Raw genomic sequence first — 18,283 nt, forward strand, 5'->3', positions numbered from 1 at the left:
TCCATCAATGCTACATTGATTCTTTAATGGCGTTGTTTATTGTATCTGGATTATTTAAATTGGAAGAAACAATACATTTTGGCAAATGAAAAATGGATTAATTTAACCCATGGACCTCAATTTGATCATTCATTCATTCATTCATTTTCCTAACAACTTAATCCAATTCAGGGTCGCAGGGAAGCTGGAGCCTATCACAGCAGTCTTTGGGCGAAAGGCAGGGGACACTCCTGGACAGCTCGCCAGTCCATCACAGGGCCAATTTTGTAATATGTCTGTAAAATGACAATAAAGTCTCTATTCTTTTCTAGGGGTCCCAGCAGCATGTTGAAGAATCACACACAGTACTGAACTCTATCCTTCAAGATGACTACAAGTTTCCTTACAAATGTGGCACTGCTGTAAAGGAAACTAAAATTAGGCATATGATTTATTTATTTTGCCCAGAAACATTCTAACAACAAATAAGTAAACACTGGCTGTTCCACAGCTTATCAAATTAACTGTTTTCCAACTTGAATTAAAAAAAAGAGTGGGAGAAGAAAATTTCTATCAGAACAAATGACAAAAATCCAACAAAGTACAGCAGATAAACAGACTTGTATCTGAAAGTGATATCCTTAATAATGGGGGAAATTCCACATCAGAAATGGTCTCTGTGGCTGTCAAGACAGCACACTTATGGAAAAGAAACTGGGAGAATAATGTAAGAACTGGGGTGAAAATTGGTGGGAACTAATCAAATCAAACTTTATTTATACAGCACTTTTCATACAGATGCATTTCAACATTGCAACATAAGAACAATTTCCTACTTAAGCACACACACAAATGTGCAGCCCAAACACACAATCCCACCTTTCCCCTGACCCAAATGAAACTCCCTTTAGGATTCTGTCAGTAATCAACTTGGGGGTTCCATCCACATCAGAAGCTGCCCCCAGAATGACCACCTGAGACATAGTCACTGGAAACCCCCAGGTTGGGGCAGGCCAGGGCCGACAACATAGCCAAAAGGCTGCAGTGCAGAACACCTATCAATAACTCCGGTCTGGACGACCTCCGCCACGATAACCCCGCAGATCAAATAGGCACAGCCCCCAACAAGGAGGATCCCCATGAGGTAAACACTGGAAATAAAAAGTTTAAAAAAAGATAAAATACAAAAGAAAACACAAGATAAAAAAAAAAAAAACTAAAACAACAACAACATATAATTCTGTAAAACAATAAAGAGAAAAATACAATTAACCTAAAATAATATATAAATACATAAAATGCACATATGATATGTTATAGTAGAGTCAGAGTAGAGTCGCTGCTCCTCCACATCAAAAGAAACCAGTTGAGGTGGCTCAGGCATCTGGTTTGGATGCCTCCTGGACGCCTCTCTGGTGAGGTGTTCCAGACACGTCCCTCTGGGAGGAGACCCCGGGGAAGACCCAGGACACGCTGGAGGGATTATATCTCTCAGATGGCCTGGGAACGCCTCGGGATCGCCCCACAGAGTTGGTAAATGGGGCCGGGGGGGAGGGAAGTCTGGGCTTCCCTGCTAAAGCTGCTGCCCCTGCTACCCGACCCCGGATAAGCGGCAGAAGATGGATGGATGGATGGACATGTCATAAAATTAGGTAAGTCAATGATATATAAAAGAAAAAAATCACTTAAACAATTAAACAAACAAATAAATGAACAAATAAGAAGATTATTTTAAAGGGAAATTTCAAGTAAAAGTAATCTTTTGGAGTGAGGAATCCTTCCTAAAACTTGCACATCATTGATGCAGTGTGGGATTAATATTACAATAAAAACTCAACAAAAGTTAGCCAACATTCAAAGAAAAGTTATTTCAAGAAGAATTTACTGCTTGGTTCTTGCTTTAATAAATAAATAATAAATCATGATAGAGAAGCTTTTATTTTGAAGAGTCACAAACCGGAAACGCAGTCGCCGTTGCGGAGCAAACGAAAACCCGGTTGCGGTGAGTCGGACGGAGTGACTGCAATGGCAGATTTGTCCCTGTATTTAACTAACGTTAACGTTTCTCTGGGACAAGCTATGGAATCTGAAAAGGTCAGTTCATACCAATTAAACTTTGTACACTTTACTGTATTTTTAAGGTTAAATGTGGACTTTTTCAGATTGTTAAACAGTTACTTCCTTAGCTGTGATGCTAACAGTTAGCACACACCGTCGATAGAAGAAGTTTCTAATTCTGTTGAATTAAAATCTACTTTTTGTGTAACTGTTGGAGATTGGCTGATAAATAACACATTATATGTAAAATCTGTTTATTAACTTTGTTAGTTTAAAATTATTTTCACAACCTTAATAAAAAATATCACAACTAAACATTCAGTGATGACGCAAATTTTAGTGTATTTTGACCAATAATGGTTTTATTTAATCAGATTGCAGGGGCTGCGGGTGAATTTGAGACTGTGGAGATTGCAGAGTCCCCTGGAAAGCAGGGGAAGGTGAAGATTCCCCGCAGGACCATCCACTTTGCCAGTGGGGAGACCATGGAGGAGTATAGCACTGATGATGATGATGAAGAGGAGGATCCTGTGAAGAAAGATGTCCTTCCAGTTGATCCGGTAGGCTGAGATCAATGACGGTTATTTGTCTAAAACTACCTGGGTTTTTACATACACATAGACACTCACATGTACATAATTACTGTAAGACAGTATTCACATTTACAGATCCACTTCCTTGTGGTAAACCTGTCTGGAAACATGTTAGGCTACATATAAATAATTAATTAGTTATAACTACTTATAACAAAATCTTTCTACTGTCATATATTTATTCACTCAGCAGGCTATCTGGGCTCTTAGAGCATGACACTGGTAGTTAAATATTACCCTCAGTGTAATTTCTCAAACAATTTTTTTTTAAATTTTTTTACCATTGATAGAAAATATGATTTCTTAAAAAGTGGACTCCGTTGTCATTTAAGTCTTTGCTGGAATTTAGCTTTTCCAAATACAAATTTTAAAAAGAATATCAAATACTCCCCCTCTATTCATCAGTATTTTTTCTTGCTGACTTTACAGAAGTGGAAAAACCTCTTTAAGAAAGTTTGGAAACTTTATTTCCAAGTGTTAAATTTAAACAAAAAATAGAAAAAATTCAAACAAGGTGAAATATAGTGTAGTCATGCACATGTAGTTGTGTGACTGTATTAAATAGGATTGCTTTGTTACCTTTTGAGAGGATAGTCTTGGGTTTTCAATATACAATAAGATACTTGCAGGTCATTTCACTCGGTTAGGACCTCAAGCAAAAGTTACCATTCAGTCACATTTCCGGTTTTTATTGCTGCAGCTCAATTGTTTTGGAGTCATCTGCCACACTTCCAGACGATCCTGTTTTCTGTGTAATAGTTCTACTAAAAGCTTTTTTTTTCTTCTTTTTTTTTTTTACCTACTCTGCAGAAACAGCAGGCATAAATATTTGGACTACCTGGTGAACAAAAATTCAACAGATAAAGTGGCATATTTTCCAAAGAATGAATAAACCAGAGCTGGAAGAATAAATGTAACTTAGGAGGCTGTCAAACAGACATTTTAAGTTGTGGTTTGTCACATATTTCTTCACATGTGCAGTCCAAACTGACCTGGGGTCCTTACTTCTGGTTCCACATGTGGAGAATGGCCACCTCCACTATCTCAGGTAAGTTTGTCTAAAGTTAGGTCTTAACAACATTGAAGCCTATAAAGAATCAAAGTTTTTATTGAGTGAAACTGTATTAAATAACACAGACAGACACTGTGGTTCAAAGTTTTTGGTGGCATACCACTTCTGTTACAGTGGCATATTATGATTGGCTGTTTCTCTTAGATGATAAGCTGCTGCCCTGGGATGGTAATCCTTTTTTATTCTTTAAGAGTTTCTCTTAGACAAGGTCAGCTTGGCCAACATAATCATCTTAAATAATTAATAAAGAATCCACATTAGCTGAAAGTGATTGTAAATATAGCTTGTTTTCTTTTAAAATGACAACATTCATTAAATTTTAAAACTGACAAAAGTAGCCAATGAGGATCAAGTGCCAGCTGAAATGGAAAGTGAAGCACAAGCAACATACTGCTGTAGAAACAACATACTAGTGTACTAAGAGCAGTCTGCCATTGACTTTTTTTTAAACTTCTGGACTGCTGCACTGTTGTTATTTCAGTGTTATGAATGTGTATGTCTTTCCTGCAGTGTGCGACTACATGGGAGAGAAACTGGCCTCTCTGTTTGGCATCACCACACCCAAATACCAGTATGCAATTGATGAGTACTATCGCATAAAGAAAGAGGTATGACATGCACTGATCCAGGAACCTCATATGTTAGTCTTATCTGGACATAAAAGTCACATTTTTTGTTCGCCGTTTACACACCAGCAGGTGCTGGAACACAAGCATTAGCGCTCATACACATATTATGCGGTTATACATGTTCTGTATCTGCAGGAGGAGGAAGAAGAGGAGGAGAACCGTTTGGCTGAAGAGGCGGAGCACCAGTTTGCAGCACAGCGAAGAGGCGAGCAGGATAATCCCACAGCTACTTATCCTGCCACAGTAGAGCAACCAGAAGCATCTACTGCCTCCTTTGTAAACATTAGCTTTGAGCTGGATCCCGAGCCTTCCCTCAGGAATTCAGAGACCAACAGAGTCCCTTCTCCTCTCCCCTCCTGAAAACTCCCTGACAAACCAAACATTCATACATTTCAATAGATGGGAAAACCTTCATTTACTTGGCTTTGTGTTCTAACATTATTTCTGCTGTTTATGTTGTGTGAGAATATTTACACAGTGAAGGGAAACTAAAAAGGCTGTTAAACAAACTGCACAAACAATACCTTTGAGTGTTGACTGTATGATCTATGCAAATCTTAGCTGTAGAGTGTCCTGGGCCTGGGCTTGACTTAGTTTTAGGTCTTGGTAGTATCGCTATAAGAACACTTATCCACAATCATCCAGCCCCAGGAAGCTGGTGACATTCTGTTTGAGCTCTATGGGTTGCAGGGGTGGCATCCTGCGTTTCTGACCAGTTCCTTGGTGCAAATGAGGACTAAATAGTTAGCATTAGCCCTGAAACATCTTTAAGCTTAGTAGGAAACATCTGCACCTCTAAATGTGTCGGAGATGCATGCTAAGTTCATACTGAATGATTGGTCCACTACATGCAAATACAACTGCGATGTTGCAGGGGAAAGCTTAGAGCTGGGTGATTAAAAGTTTAAGTTGCATAACAAATATATTTCCATGTGTTAGCTGTGTGGCCAAGATTTATTCACCCAAAATGCTTCTATTAATGTTTGATTACATGAAAGCCCATGTAAAGTTACTTGATTCTGTCAGGAATCATATTTGTTAGCCAACGTTGTAGTTCTGGTTCTACAGAACCACTTGCTTAGTGTACTGAAGACTGGTGTAAACTGAAGATAAACTATACTTTTCCGCGTAGTGTTTTAAGATGCAACACTACGCGGGTAACAATTTAAGGCAGATGTAACTTGGAACAAAATGAGCTGGCCTAAGAAGCAGCAGTGTGTTACAACTGAATGGGACAAAACCTTTGAAGTTAGTGTAATTTAAACATAAAAAAATAAGTTTTTTTATTAATAATATGCATTCATTTGATTTCAGATCTTCCCACCAAAATTCCCAAATGGTAAAATGTAGCGAGGAGCACCACTGATGAGAGGAAATGCCCACACCAGTGCTCATTCTTTAAGTGTCCTTGCTTAAGCCATCTTAAGCTTCTTAATTATTTTTTATCCACCGATATGGCTCTGTGGTAGTGGTGCCAGTCCAGTTAACCCGATTCAGATGCGTGATACTTTAATAAATGTCTAACTAGTATGCAATGAAGGATATCTTACTCTTTAGGAGGATAGAAATAAAGCCTATATATGCAAGATTATTATAACTGACATCTTGAATCTTTGTATACATGTTTATTTTCACTTAATACATTTTTAAAGGTCAAAGGAGTGATTTTCATTCTTTGCAATTTTAACTAATGTGATGTTGTGATGTTGGTCGTAATTCTGAATCCCATTGTTATAAATTATCATTATTCATACATCTTACCACTGCAGGGCTGTCCAGAGTTGGTCCTTAAGGGCTGCGGTCCTGCAGGTTTTCAATGTATCCCTGCTCCAACATACCCAGCTTCAGTTAAATGGATCCAACTGCCTATAATGTTTTGCACAAGGACTGATTCATTTGAGTCAGGTGTTGAGAAGCAGGGACACATGGAAAACCTGCAGGATTGTGGCCATCAAGGACCAGAGCGGGACACCCCTGATAAGAGTATTGAATAGTTTCTGTATACCCTCAATAAAAAGAAAATCAAATAAAACATGTATATTAAAAGCAAGTCATGTTTTATTTCTAAGTTCTTTTGTTAAAATTATATTTAATCATGTAGAGAATTTTTATAAGAAGCGATATCAGAAAAGTTGTTCTGTAAAACTTTATAAAGTTTTCTTTATAGCAAAACAGCAGGCTCACTGAACAATATTTACACACAGATCAAAAGTACCGGACTTATTCCTTCCATCCAGCTCTTTCATGAGCCACATCCTTTCATCTCCTTTCCAGAGGTGAAAACTCTCGCTGATGAAGCTGTTAAATTAAAAACTAGATATCTTTTCTTCACATCTCGGCCCCTGATCATCTTTATGTGTCTTCGAGTTCAGCTGTGTTGCCACTGTCGTTGTCATTGGCGACCAGCACCTCTCTATTCTCATATGTCCAGAAACCATTGAGGTCAATTAGGATGCTGACAACCGTGTCGCCCTGGCAACTGTTCACCAAATCCTGGAGTGTGATCTTGCAGGGGTCTTTAGGCTTCACCATGTCAAAGATCTCATCCTGGGAGGAAACAAATCTTTATATTATTCTATTAATACTCAAAGAATTAGAGTTGTGCTTGTATTTGACTAGTTAAAATAAAGTTCACAACTAAGCATTTACAGATTTAACTTCCTGTAGTTAATAAAAAATGAAGGATATTTTGTGTGTGTGTTATACCTTGACATCCTGGAAGGAGACGGGCTCCTGACCATGCAGCTTCATCTGGTCCTGAATGGCCTGAAAGAAAAAGCAAAGCCTGAAATACACACACACAAAAAAGAGAATTTTTAAAAAGTATCAAGTGAGTATGAATCGCAAAATAAGGGAGATATTTTAAAATCACATCTTATTTACTTGATCATTCATGTTTAGCTGATGCAACAGAACACAGATGCTTTCAGTTTTACTCAGACTTTAGTACATATGGATTGTTGAAAGAGACCCAAAACAATAGAAACATGTCTGAATCATTGACTTAATTCTGCATCTATTGCTGCTTTTATATCAGCTGTGAGAAGGAGATACCCTGAAGAAGTAGTTGAGAGAAAAGATGTTGAGGTATCCTTGATTCTCCATGTCCAAAAGCTTAAAAATATACTGTAAAGCTGCTGGCTCCTTCCTGTTTTCCAGGGCCAACACAAAGTCCAGATAAGTCTTGTAGTCCTGGAAAAAAAAAGAGGAGGAAGCACAGAAAGAGTTGATGTTTATCATCAATGCCGTACAAAACTCAAGAGTCATCAAATGTGTGTGTGTGTTGCCATCCTGTTGAGGACACCTTTTTCTATTTCAGTGAGCAGCTAAAGATTAATCTTGTGTGACAAACATGTGAAGAGGAGAAGTTTTAGTTCTCTTCTTTATCATCAAAGTCTAACAAAAGACATTGGGCCTCATTTACCATCATCTTATGAATCTTATTAAACTTGTTATTAAGTTGTACTAAAGTAGTCTTTAACGAAAACCACCTGTGAGATTCAAACTTTTTTGTAGACTGTAGAATTGTTTGTATTTGTCTTACACTGGTGGATACCAATCACTAGTTAGTTGAAATGACAGACCAGCTGGCTTTACTTTATGTGCAATATTACTTATGTAAATGCCCAGAAAAATGCCCATATATGAAACTTACAGCTGTGTGCAGACAGACTCGGCTGAAAACAAAAGACAATAATAAAGCACTGAAGCCTGATTTTCCTCATTAAGTGTTAAACTGGTTATAAATAACCACATGATGAGCTTTAAATAATATAAAGACATCTTTACATGGCTTACTGTACCTTCTACAGATGTTAAAGAAATTTCCGCCTGCTGTGGCATCATTTTAGGATGCAGACCTACCTATTCATCAGTGCTTCCTCTGATGAATCCTCCAGGTGAGTCTAATAGTTAACCAGGCAGCCATGATAAAACCTTGAATTCTTAATAAAGCTTATAATACAAAGAAACCACTGTAATTTATTTCAATTATGAGATGCTACATTCTTCAGGTGGATCTGGGAGGTAAAGGTGACATTCATGGAGTGATATTGCAGCTAAAGGAACTAATCTGTCCTGTGTCCAGAAGGAAGACCTGCTATCCGTCTCCACTGGATAAAAAACAGTTACATTTTCCACTGATGGAATTATAACATTAGGATGTGATCCTTATTATCTTGTTATTTATCCTAAAATAACAAAATATAATTTATGAAAAGTTATTTAATCTGAAACATGACTGAAACATTATTGTATTTTAATGAACAAACAGCAGAAAATATCACAAATGTTGATTTTGATCAGATGTTTGATCAGGACTTTTAAAAAAGCACTCGTACTTTTTAAAAGTCCTCCTGAGCGTTCGTAGGATTTCTTCTTAAAAACAAATCCAAGACAACAAGATTGCCACAATATTTGTAAAAAGCTCATAAATAGGAATTGAAAACATTTTTTTTCATCAGAGCTGTTGGTGAATGAGGCCCACATTCCTCTGCCAGCAGAGTTAATTTCCCGCTCACACAGACACTCACAACGTCACTACAACCGTCATACCATTTCTCCATCGTAGGTGAGACACTCCTGAAACACTCTGTCCAGGAAGACCAAGGTAAGAGTGGCGGTGCCGTAACGAGACAGCTCCTCTTTGCTTAACATCCCATTGTGGTCTTTGTCCAGGTTGAGGTACTGGCCTGTTGAGATGCAGACAAAAATCCAGATGAGACCAGGAGGATAGTTGATATAATTACCGACACAGACAGACATATGTAAGATAGATCCCATCAATGCAAATGTTCAAAAGGCCAGCACTTTCATTAAAACCATTTATAACTTTCATCTATATTTTCACAGAAAAAAGTGATCTAAACATCAAAACTTCTTTTATTTTTCTATTAAATAATTTAAAGATAATTGCAACTCTTAATTATTAATGTTATTGAATCAGTTTAGCAGAAGCTTTCATGTTTCTCAGACAGTGGTGGAGCTGCTTGCAATAAGAAGATCACAATGAATAAACTAATAGTTTTCATGGATAAAAGTGAAATAAAAAAAAAACTGGTGAATACCTCCACCTCTACACACATACATACCTAGTTACACAACTACTCCCCTACACACATACATACACGGTAACACACACCCACATTGTAGTCCAAATACCGGCTGCTGCTCTGTTTGGAGTTACTTATGGTTTTTACTCAGGATGTTAACTTTAGATACTTGATTCTCTAACAATGTAAAATACGTTCTTCTGTAGGGAAGACGTGACAGTTGCTGTGGCTTGTTTTCTACTTTTTGATCAGTTTTTTTTTTTTCTTCTTTTCTTTCTCTTTCTCTCCATCATTTGTCTATTTTCCTCTATCTCTTTCCCTCATCCTTTTTCTCCATTATCTCCTTTTTTCCTAGTCTAGTCCAGAAGTTATAAGCTGAAATAACAGACTTGTGAAATAAATAATAAAATAAAGAATAAAGCTTGAGAACCAAGGGGAGCCTTATTATTTACAGGCTTCTCTTGGAAGAGTAAATGTGTTCAACACAACGCGGCAGCCAGACCATCATTCTGCTGTCAAGATGCTGGAAAGGACAAGTAAAAAAAAAACAACAACTGCTGAATGTGACTTTTATTCAACCCAATGAGGCGTGAAGTAAAAATAAATGAAAAACAAGAGTTTTAAGCTTATATTGTAAATAATTGACTTGAACTTTGTAAACCTTTCAATTTTTGAATGGGTAGAAAAAATAATGTATCTTTACAAAATGGTGATAATTGTGTAAATAGATTATCAAAACAGGGTCTGTTACAGATTTTTACTTGTGATATTTGCAGCTTTAGTTAATAAATAATTGATCATACATAATTATTCTGAAGCAATAATCAAAAACTGCTGTGAAATGTTCTTAAAGAATCACACAGTAGGATTTAATAATATCTAGTGCAAATGGAAAAGATTACAACGACTGGCTTCCCTTCCTTGTCATTTACAATTCATCACAAGTGCGGCAGCAAAAAGCAAAATACACAAAAGGTAATGTTTATGTTTTCTGCTCTGAGATGATGTACTGTTGCTGTAAACCACCAAATTTAAACATTTATATTTTCATTATATTGCACAACAATGTAAACACTTCCGATAATATACACTGACTGATCACTTTATTAGTGATACTGTTCAATTAGTTCCTGATGAGCCAATCACAGGGCACAAAGTCAATTCATTTAGTCATGTAGAAATGGTCAAGTAGACTTGCTGAAGCCCAAAATGAGCATCAGAATGAGAAAGAGGATTTAAATGACTTTGACATGGCCTGGTTTTTGGTCTGAGTATTTCAGAAACTGCTGATCTGGTGGGATTTTCACCTGCAGCCATCTTTAGGGTTTACAGCAAATGCTCTGAAAAAAAGTAAATATCCAGTAAACAGCAGCTGTCCGAAATTTGGCAGAAACAATATGAAGGTAGGGCTCCATCCTGCCTTCTATCACCAGCTCAAGCTGCTGCTGGTGTTATGATGTTGACGATATCTTCTCGGCCCCTAAGTACCAACGTGGCATAGTCGGCGCTAAAGGGCCACCACCACAGCCCACCTCAGCATTGTTTCTGATTATGTTCATCCCTTTATGACCAGCCTGCAGGTCTGCAGCAAATGTGTGATGTTCTGCTAATAATATGAAGTAAAATATCTAAGGATTAAGGGCGGTTCAGAAGGAAAAAGGAGGCCCAACCTCTGCGTTAAAACTGTGTAATGGACGAGCCCTCGTTGTTAAATTAACTTATACCATGGTCCCACACAGTAAACATTTATCTTTTTTTTTTTTTTATTAAACTTGCCAGATATGCTGACGTAAAAGAATGATCTCATGCTTGCCTCTATGTAGTTTTTATGCTGAACCACTGTTGTCAGGAGAAATTGAATGCATAATTATCAGATTGTATTCAGGTACATTTAAACGAATGACAAGTCAATCTGTGACTTGTCTGTTAAAACCCGGCTGATCTGAACCGTTTCATTCACGCGTTCCTATGTTGATGCCAGTAACAGAGTCATATAACAGCGATTTAACTTCCTGAACTACGTGTGCATATAAACAGAAAAAATGCAGCCGGTTGCCATTAGTACTCACTCTGACTATGATATAAACTAAAGCATCAAGTGTAGCGTGGTAATACTGTATATTATGTATTGTATTAATAAGAAAATAACAAAATCCTTTTGTCATACAACATGATCCAGAGCTTTTTATGATACAATCACACTGATAAAGATCATAAAGTAGTAAATTAAACCATTAACACTATATTGATCATCATTAGGTAAATGTGTTCCCCTGTGAGGTTAAAGATGGAACCTGAACTTGTGCATCATCACTGCAGGGGGTTGTATCAGGAGCATGTACACAGTAAACCCAGTGTTTTCTCACCGTAGACTCTGAGCGCTGATGGGGCGGAGAACCAGTTTGACTCCTGACTTTCTTTAGACAGCTCCTCATCTCTTAACTGGGAACACAGAGAGCAAAAGAGAGAAAGAGAGAGAGAGAAAAATCAATATGAATGAGAAAAAGGACACTGATAAATTCAACAAATGCTTTTGATTTGCGTTCTAGTACTTCAGATTCTTTCTAACACAACTGATACATGTTCAATAACTAATAATTAAAGTGGTTTGGAGATAACATTTAATGTTGCCTTTAAAATACAAAAAACTTCCCAAAAAAATCCTACCTCCAACAAGTCATCCAGAAAACTGCAGGCCAGGATGTCTTGAATTTTTATCTTTCCTGTTAAAAGTAAAAAAAAAAAAGCTAATTTGATCACACATTAGAGACACATCCAATGCCCTTCTGCAGAGTTGTGACTATACACATAATGTATTTGTACATGAGGAAATATACTGTCTCAACTCAGCTTCATTTATAAAGCCCTTTAAAACAACCAGAGTGGAAACAAAGTACTGTACACAATCGGCCAAAATAAAAACAGAATAAAACAGTTCAAATGCAAATAAATAACACAATAAAACAACAGGTCATACAAGGAATATGGAATTATGAGCAATAAAAACAAACTAAATAAATAATAAGTTAAAACCAATAATAAAGATAAACTATCATTATGATACACATTTTTATCAGCTGCTGTTGTGCTTATTTAATCATTTATACTCATAAATAAGATCATACACATGATCATTCATGCCTTAAAGCATCTGAATAACTTAAATATGTTTCTGGGAATTTCTTACTGCTTAATCTGTCACTGCTTGTCTGTAATAAAGAAAGTTTAGTAGCCACAGTTTGCAGACTTTCTCACCGGTTCGTAGAGGGTCGAGGAAGAAAAAGAACTTCCGGACGGCAGTGCAGACATAGAAAGAGTAGAAGGACTTCTCCAGTCCATCCAGCTGTGACAGAGTAGGGATCAGCTCCAGGATGTAGTTCTCCAGATCCTGCACAGAATCACAAGTGAGATCCTTGTGAAGCACTTGAACTTGCAGCTGAGGAGGAAAACCATATCTAGCTCACTAGAAGTGAAATCAGTGCTTGAGTCTTACCGACTCTCTGAGGTAGCCCTGCCCTGCCACGTCATAGAGACTCAGTCCTATTCGGGTCTGATGCAGCCACACTAGACAAGAAAAAACACAAGTGGTGAACTGAAATCCAGGCGGGCCAACAGACCAGCAACATACCAAACATTTACTAAAACAATCTGAACTAAAATAAACTTGGGCGTGCCTAAATGTATTTCACACTGTACTTATCATTCTTGCAGATTAAAGAAAAACAAACTAGTATTCAGACCTTTTCTCATGACATAGTTAAAGAACTGCATGATGGAGATCCGGCCATATGGGTCACTGTGCAGGAGCTTTGCGTACACTCGGGCTGTAAAGAATTTCCTGAAGGAAAAGCAGAACATGTCAGATAAACACAGTTTTACAAATTCTAATAGCATATTTGCACATTTAAACTAATAATGATAGTGTCTCCTTAGGAGTGGGACTACAGGTACACCTCAGAAAATTAGAATATTATGAAGAAGTTCAATATTTTTAGTCACTCATTTCAGAATGTGAAACCTATATATTTTATAGATTCATAACACATAGAATGAAACATTTCAAATATTCAGTCCTTGACATTTTGATAATTGTGGCTTAAAGATAATGAAAACCCGAAATGCAGTGTCTCAGAAAATTAGAATATTGTGAAAAACTTCAATCTTAGAAAGACATGGTGTCACACCCGAATCAACTAATTAACTCAAAACACCTGCAAAGGTATCCTAAACCTTTAAATGGTCTCTCAGTCTGGCTCAGATGGCTACACATTTATGGGGAAGACTGCTGACCTGACAGACGACCACTGACCCTCCACAAGGAGGGAAAGCAATAAAAGGTCATTTCTAAAGAACTTGGTTGTTCACAGAGCGCAGTATCCAAGCATATTAATGGAAAGCTGAGTGGAAGGAAAAGGTGCACCAGCAAAAGGCAGAACTGCAGCCTTGAGAGCATTGTCAAGCAACATCCATTCAAGAATTTGGGGAGCTTCACAAGGAGTGGACTGAAGCTGGACTCAGCGCATCAAGAGCCGCTATGCACAGACGGATCCTAGAGATGGGCTACAAATGTCCCATTCCTCGTGTCTAAACCACTCCTGAACCAGAGACAACGACAGAAACATCTCACCTGGGCTAAGGAGAAAAAGGACTGGACTGTTTCTCAGATGGAAGCAGATTCTGCATTTCATTTGGAAATCAAGGTCCCAGAGTCTGGAGGAAGAGTGGAGAGGCACAGAATCCAGTTGCTGGAAGTCCATTGTGAAGTTTCCAGTCAGTGATGATTTGGGGAGCCGTGTCATCTGCTGGTGTTGGTCCACTGTTTTCTGATGTCCACAGTCAACACAGCATCTACCAGGACATTTTAGAGCACTTCATGCTTCCTTCTGCTGACAAGCATTATGGAGATGCCGATTTCATTTCCCAGCAGGACTTGGCACCTGTCCACAATGCCAAAGGCACCAAAAGCTGCTTCAATGACCATGGCGTTACTGTGCTTGATTGGCCAACAAACTCACCTGATCTGAACCTCATAGACCAATGTTTTTCAACCACTGTGCTGTGGCACACGAGAGTGCCGCGAGAGATTATCAAGTGTGCCCTAAGGAATGACCCAATATCACCTAATTGGTTTAAAAAGCACCTCTGTGTTCATCCAAACCAATTACCCAATATCACCTAATTGGTTTAAAAAGCACCTCTGTGTTCATCCAAACCAATTACCCAATATCACCTAATTGGTTTAAAAAGCACCCCTGTGTTCATCCAAACCAGCCCCAGTGAAAGATAATAAAATTCATTCTTCTTGTGTTTATCTGATTTCTTTTCGAGAGGCTTTGATAAAATGGACTTTATATTAATAATATGGACTTTAAAATTTAAAAAAAAAACAACATTTTGGTTTGCCTTGTGACTTTTAGGTGAAAAAAGTATGCCTTGGCTCAAAAAAGGTTGAAAAATACTGCCATAGAGGATCTGTGGGGTATTGTCAGAAGGAAGAGAGACACCAGACCAAACTATGTAGAGGACCTGAAGGCCGCTATCAAAGCAACCTGGGCTTCCTTTACACCTGAGCAGCGCCACACGCTGATCGCTTCCACTGCCACGCTGCATTGATGCAGTAATTCCTGCAAAAGGAGGCCCAACCAAGTACTGAGTGCATGGAAATTAACATACTTTTCAGAAGCCTGACATTTCTGTTTAAAATATCCTTTTTTTCATTGATCTTATGTAATATTCTAATTTTCTGAGACACTGCATTTTGGGTTTTCATTATCTAACAGCCACAATCATCAAAATTTCAATAAATAAATGTCTCATTCTATGTGTAATGGATCTATATAATATATGGGTTTCACATTCTGAAATGAGTGACAAAAACTATTGAACTTTTTCATAATTTTCGGATTTTCTGAGATGTACCTTTATTTGTGAATTTGTAAGGCGCATGGACATACTCAGTTGTCTCTATGGGGATGGATGGATGGATGGATGGATGGATAGATGGATGAGTAAGTGAGTGAGTATATATATCTATGTGTGTCTACTATGCACATATGAAATTAAAGTCAAACATCTCTCTTCTTTACCAGAATTAAATTGTCATAAAATCCATTAAATAGACTTCTATGGAAACATTGTATAAATGTTTAGTTAAAATGCCTGGTTAAGGTTATGCATGTGCAAATGTGGCTGAATGACTCTCTGATGACCACCAGTGGTTTGTGTTTAGTTTTTTGGGGAATTTGTGCCTTTTTTGCCCGATATAACAGTTTAAACATCAGCCCAGACACATGAATGACAAGCTCTGTGTAAAAGTCATAGTATTATAAGGCAATCTGATCATTTACATTTGATAAATACTGAGTGCAATCCAGTCCAACCCTGCTTTGTTAAAGGAGACTTTGCAGCTGCCAGTAGACTTTTACTTATTGTTACTTACTTGCACTTGGGTCCTGCTTTTTCCCCCACCTGCAGGTAAGCTTCGTAGTTGATCATGGCCTCCTCTCCATTTACAGGTGGAACCTGATGTTTATCGAGCAGAAACCAGAGATTCTAAAAAAAAAAAGAGAAAAAAAAAAAGAAAGAAATAAGAAAACAACAAACAAGATTGTTGTCTGTAGGTTTGTAAGTTAGCAGATCATTGGGATTTTAATAGTGTTTCACCTGGAGTTCTTCATTATCTAGCAGTTCTCTGCTCTTCCTCTGGAGAAAGACGGCTCTGGATTCCTCTCGGAGTTTCTGAAGTAGAACTTCATCCTCTGCTGGCAACTACAAAACATCATCATGATGGAGTTACATGTCAAATTAACACATGCCAATTACATATTGTGTGATTTAATTTGATAACTTTTATTTTCATTTCCAATCAAGGAATTATCAGTGATTCACTGACCAGTTTTGTGAAGCTTGGAAAATGTAATTATCTTTCAAATGGAATTACACATATATAGTTAGAAAGCTTATCTAACCTTGTTAGAAATGTTTTACATTAGCCTTCCTTTTATTTACACTTTTTAACAGTGCCATGATTCCTTATTTTTTACCCACAGGCCTGCTAAAAGGACAGACCAGGCATCCAACAGTATGTACGGTTTATGACCTTTACAGGTGTCCTGAAACTCCAGAGATTGTCTCATTCATAAAGCAGTTTTACAAGCTCCGTCGTGTTTTGCCTCCAATATACAGACTCACATATTAATCAAAGCACCAGAGGCAACGTAAGGAAATGTGGATGCATGGTATAGGTTTGAAAAGTTGTATTTGCACAAAGCACAAGACAAACTGGACAAGTAACATTGCTTGATAAAATTGTTAATAAGCCCATAAAATGTGTACAGATGAATTACCCTTGAAAAAACCACTGACGAACATAAAAAAAAACCTAAAAAGGTTAAAACAAAATACGCTGATGTTTTCACCAGTTTAACTTGATATCATGAGGAAAAACACAGAAAAGTAAACAATGTAATGCATGTCCTGCCCATAAAAAGAGATGACTTATAGGGTTAGTCCGACCGGTACAGATATTGATACTAATGCTAGTATCTGTTTGGCTCAATATCAGTGAGATGATATCAATATTTTTCTTGACGATATGCTTTTGTCCCGGTTTGATTCCGATTCTTTGGGTGCTGATTCGATTTGAATTGCGATTCTCACAATTCTTTGATATTGCGGATTTTTGTATATTACAAACAAAATAAATGTACAAAACCTTTTTTTTTGCTCGTCATTTTTCTTGATTTCAGTGAGGAAAAAACAACACAGTAGTCAGACCATCATTCTGCTGCTATAATGCCCAAGATGACAAGTAAAAAGATCAATAAAAACAATAAAAGTGACAAATTTTTTTATAATGGATTATTTTTAGTTGTTTGAAAAAAAAAAAACTATTAAAAAAAATCGATTTTAATATTGTGAAGCAAAAAATACCGATTTTCCGATTCGATTTTCCCACCCCTAATAAATATCTCAAGACTTATTAACAGAACTGTGTGCCTGCTCTTGTTCCCGACTTTTGTCACTTTTTACTCCATAATTACACTAAGACACAACAACAGTTACGATCAGTGCATTTAGTTTACTGATTATATTTATTTCATGCATTTAAATTTAATAAAAAGGTACCCTGTAGTAGAACCGGGGGATGTTCTTGTAGGAGATGTCGTTGTTGCTTTCTCCTCTCCACTCCGTGTAGTATTTGGTAAACAGCTCGGTTTCTTCTGCTTTCCTTTCCTCTTCACTCTTCTCTTCTTTTCAGCAAAATCAGGGAATAAGACAGAAATATTTATTTCGACCTCTTACATTTAGCTAAGTTTTTATACTGTGAACCGTTTAGATGAATGTACGTTAGCTAGCTAACCAATATTTAGTATTATTTTACATTAATTTTTTACCTTTCTTAGAGTTTGCTATTCTCCTTTTCAGAATATCTGACCAGTGAGGGTGTTGTTCATTAGCCATAACAAAAACTTAACTTTTTCATTAATCTGTCGCAACTGTAAAATGAAAGTCTTTAAGCTACAACGTCAAGTTGCTGGCTAAACTGTCTGCTAAAAACATTTAGCTTTCCGGTAAGATATGTTTCGGTTTCAAAATAAAACATGATTACAAAAGGAAGAAAGTCTAAAACGGCCATATAGCATAATATTTATCATGTATTAACATGTTGTTCACCAACAGAATCTAATCAAAATGTCTAAATATACATAATCTGCTCCTGTATCTCCTGTAAAGTCTCACACCAACAACGATGTTGTTGTCTTCAGTTGTATGCTTTTATTTTGATTTTTAAACCCAGTTTGTGTTGCATTCATGTACAACTGAAAATTTGGAAATTATATATTCAAACTACTAAAGTACAAAAATAAATAAATATTTAAAAAACTCACAAACTTATTA

General features: G+C 37.1%; 2 protein-coding genes across 3 annotated transcripts; one reads left to right on the plus strand and one right to left on the minus strand.

The window, feature by feature from the left end:
* Nucleotides 1-1,956: 1,956 nt before the first annotated feature.
* Nucleotides 1,957-4,691, plus strand: fam177a1 (family with sequence similarity 177 member A1; the record flags this gene model as incomplete). The annotated part of the gene is made up of 5 exons (XM_079261530.1): nucleotides 1,957-2,073; nucleotides 2,412-2,597; nucleotides 3,612-3,678; nucleotides 4,213-4,310; nucleotides 4,467-4,691. Exons 1-5 carry the CDS (start codon nucleotides 2,005-2,007, stop codon nucleotides 4,689-4,691), a joined length of 645 nt encoding a protein of 214 aa, XP_079117656.1. The 5' UTR covers nucleotides 1,957-2,004.
* A 1,978-nt stretch (nucleotides 4,692-6,669) lies between these two features.
* ppp2r3c (protein phosphatase 2, regulatory subunit B'', gamma) lies at nucleotides 6,670-17,915 on the minus strand. Of its 2 annotated transcripts, none has more exons than XM_079261529.1 (13): nucleotides 17,779-17,915; nucleotides 17,510-17,631; nucleotides 16,046-16,150; nucleotides 15,822-15,934; nucleotides 13,123-13,220; nucleotides 12,876-12,946; nucleotides 12,638-12,770; nucleotides 12,050-12,105; nucleotides 11,749-11,824; nucleotides 8,886-9,022; nucleotides 7,386-7,523; nucleotides 7,038-7,097; nucleotides 6,670-6,878 (listed from the first exon to the last, which is right to left on the minus strand). In XM_079261529.1, the coding sequence occupies exons 1-13, from the start codon at nucleotides 17,843-17,845 to the stop codon at nucleotides 6,684-6,686; spliced, it is 1,371 nt and encodes a 456-aa protein (XP_079117655.1). In that variant the 5' UTR covers nucleotides 17,846-17,915; the 3' UTR covers nucleotides 6,670-6,683. The 2 variants fall into 2 exon arrangements, with proteins under 2 accessions (XP_079117655.1, XP_079117654.1); XM_079261528.1 differs by having other exon boundaries at nucleotides 17,510-17,634.
* Nucleotides 17,916-18,283: the final 368 nt, after the last annotated feature.

This window comes from Telmatherina bonti (genome assembly GCF_933228915.1).
Source record: "Telmatherina bonti genome assembly, chromosome: 22".
NCBI lineage: Eukaryota > Metazoa > Chordata > Actinopteri > Atheriniformes > Telmatherinidae > Telmatherina > Telmatherina bonti.